The sequence below is a fragment of the Malurus melanocephalus genome, unplaced genomic scaffold (genome assembly GCF_030028575.1).
Source record: "Malurus melanocephalus ecotype Western Australia unplaced genomic scaffold, MMel_1.1 scaffold_2151, whole genome shotgun sequence".
NCBI classification, from domain to species: domain Eukaryota; kingdom Metazoa; phylum Chordata; class Aves; order Passeriformes; family Maluridae; genus Malurus; species Malurus melanocephalus.
In genome coordinates this window covers 1-1528 of record NW_026625383.1, presented here as the reverse complement: position 1 = coordinate 1528, position 1528 = coordinate 1, and the positions used below count along the sequence as shown (strand labels likewise).

The following is a 1528-nucleotide window of genomic DNA, read 5'->3' as shown; positions in this document are numbered from 1 at the left end:
TCCAGCGGCAGGAAGGTCTCGGGCTCGCCCCGCTGCTCTTTGATGTACTGGATGCAGTCCCGGCCCGTCTTCTCCGAGTCCACGATGATGGCGTCCATGTTCTTCCCCAGAACCTTCGTCACCGCGATCTGGTACTTCTTCTGCGTGGGCTGGCACAGGTCGATCAGGCGGCCGTACTGCAAAGGGGATACGAGTTATGGGGTCAGGGATCTCAAAAATGGGATCAGGGACCCCAAAAAGGGGGAGAGGGACCCCAAAAATGGGTCAGGGGACACCATCAATAGGGTTGGGTTCTTCTGTGCAGGCTGGCACAGCGATCAGGCGGCCGTACTGCAGAGGGGGCAAAAGTTATGGGGTCAGGGACCTCAAAAATGGGATCGGGGACCCTGAAAATGGCATCAGGAACCCCAAAAACAGGGTAGGGGACATCAAAAATGGGTGTGGGAACACTAGAAATGGGGTCGAGGCATCAGAAATAGGGTCGGGTTCTTCTGCGTGGGCTGGCACAGGGAGATGAGACATTTTACTACAAAGGGGACAAAAATTATTGGGTCAGGGATACCAGAAACTGGATCAGGGACCCCAAAAATGGGGGTGAAGGGGTCCCAGAGTTCACATGCACATGACGGGGTCGGGGGCAGTTTTTGGGGTGGTTTTGTGGTGATTTGGGGGCAGTTTTGGGACAGTTTTTTTTGGCATTTTTGGGCCGATTTGGACGTGGTTTTGTGGTGATTTGGGCACAGTTTTGGGCCAGTTTTTGGGCATTTTGGGCGCAGCTTTTGTAGCGATTTGGGTGTGGTTTCGGGCCAGTTTTTGAGCACTTTTGAGCCAATTTTGGCGCAGTTTTTGTGGCAATTTGGGGGTGGGTTTTTTGGGCAGTTTAGGGTCTGTTTCAGTGCAGTTTTTGTGGCGATTTGGGGGCGGTTTTGGCCAATTTTGGTGCAGTTTTTGGGCCGATTTTGGCGCAGTTTTTGTGGCTATTTGGGTGCAGCTTTTGGGCCGATTTTTGGCGCAGTTTTTGTGGCAATTTGAGGACAGTTTTGGGCCAGTTTTTGGGCATTTTTGGGCTGATTTAGGTGCAGTTTTTGTGGCTATTTGGGCACAGTTTTGGGGCAGTTTTTGGGCATTTTTGGTCCGATTTTGGCGCAGTTTTTGTGGCAATTTGAGGACAGTTTTGGACCAGTTTTTCAGGCAGTTTTGGGCCGATTTTGGCGCAGTTTTTGTAGCGATTCGGACGTGGTTTTGGGCTGATTTTGGCACATTTTTTTGTGGCTATCTGGGCGCAGTTTTTGTGACTATTTTGGCACAGTTTTTGTGGCTATTTGAGCGCAGTTTTTGTGACTATTTTGGCACAGTTTTGGGCGTTTCCCTCACCACGGAGCCGGGGTAGAGGCGTTTGATGCTGTCCATGATCTCGGCCTTGCGCTGCTGCCGGCTGCTCTCCTGGCGGTCGATGCGCGCGTCCCCGAGCTGCTCCATCACCTGGTTCAGCTCCTTGTTGATCTCGTCGATGCGGCGCTTGGCCAGC

At 52.3% G+C, this 1528-nt stretch overlaps 1 protein-coding gene across 1 annotated transcript in view; it reads right to left on the bottom strand.

Moving 5' to 3' along the window:
* The window catches only part of LOC130587619 (structural maintenance of chromosomes protein 1A-like), a gene marked incomplete at both ends in the record, with an annotated part of 12605 nt that extends 11081 nt beyond the window's left edge, over nucleotides 1–1524 (bottom strand). The window contains 2 exons of the mRNA XM_057388596.1: nucleotides 1–176; nucleotides 1375–1524. Of these exons, the coding sequence (XP_057244579.1) occupies nucleotides 1–176; nucleotides 1375–1524 (326 nt within the window). The remainder of the gene's footprint in view (nucleotides 177–1374) is intronic.
* Nucleotides 1525–1528: the final 4 nt, after the last annotated feature.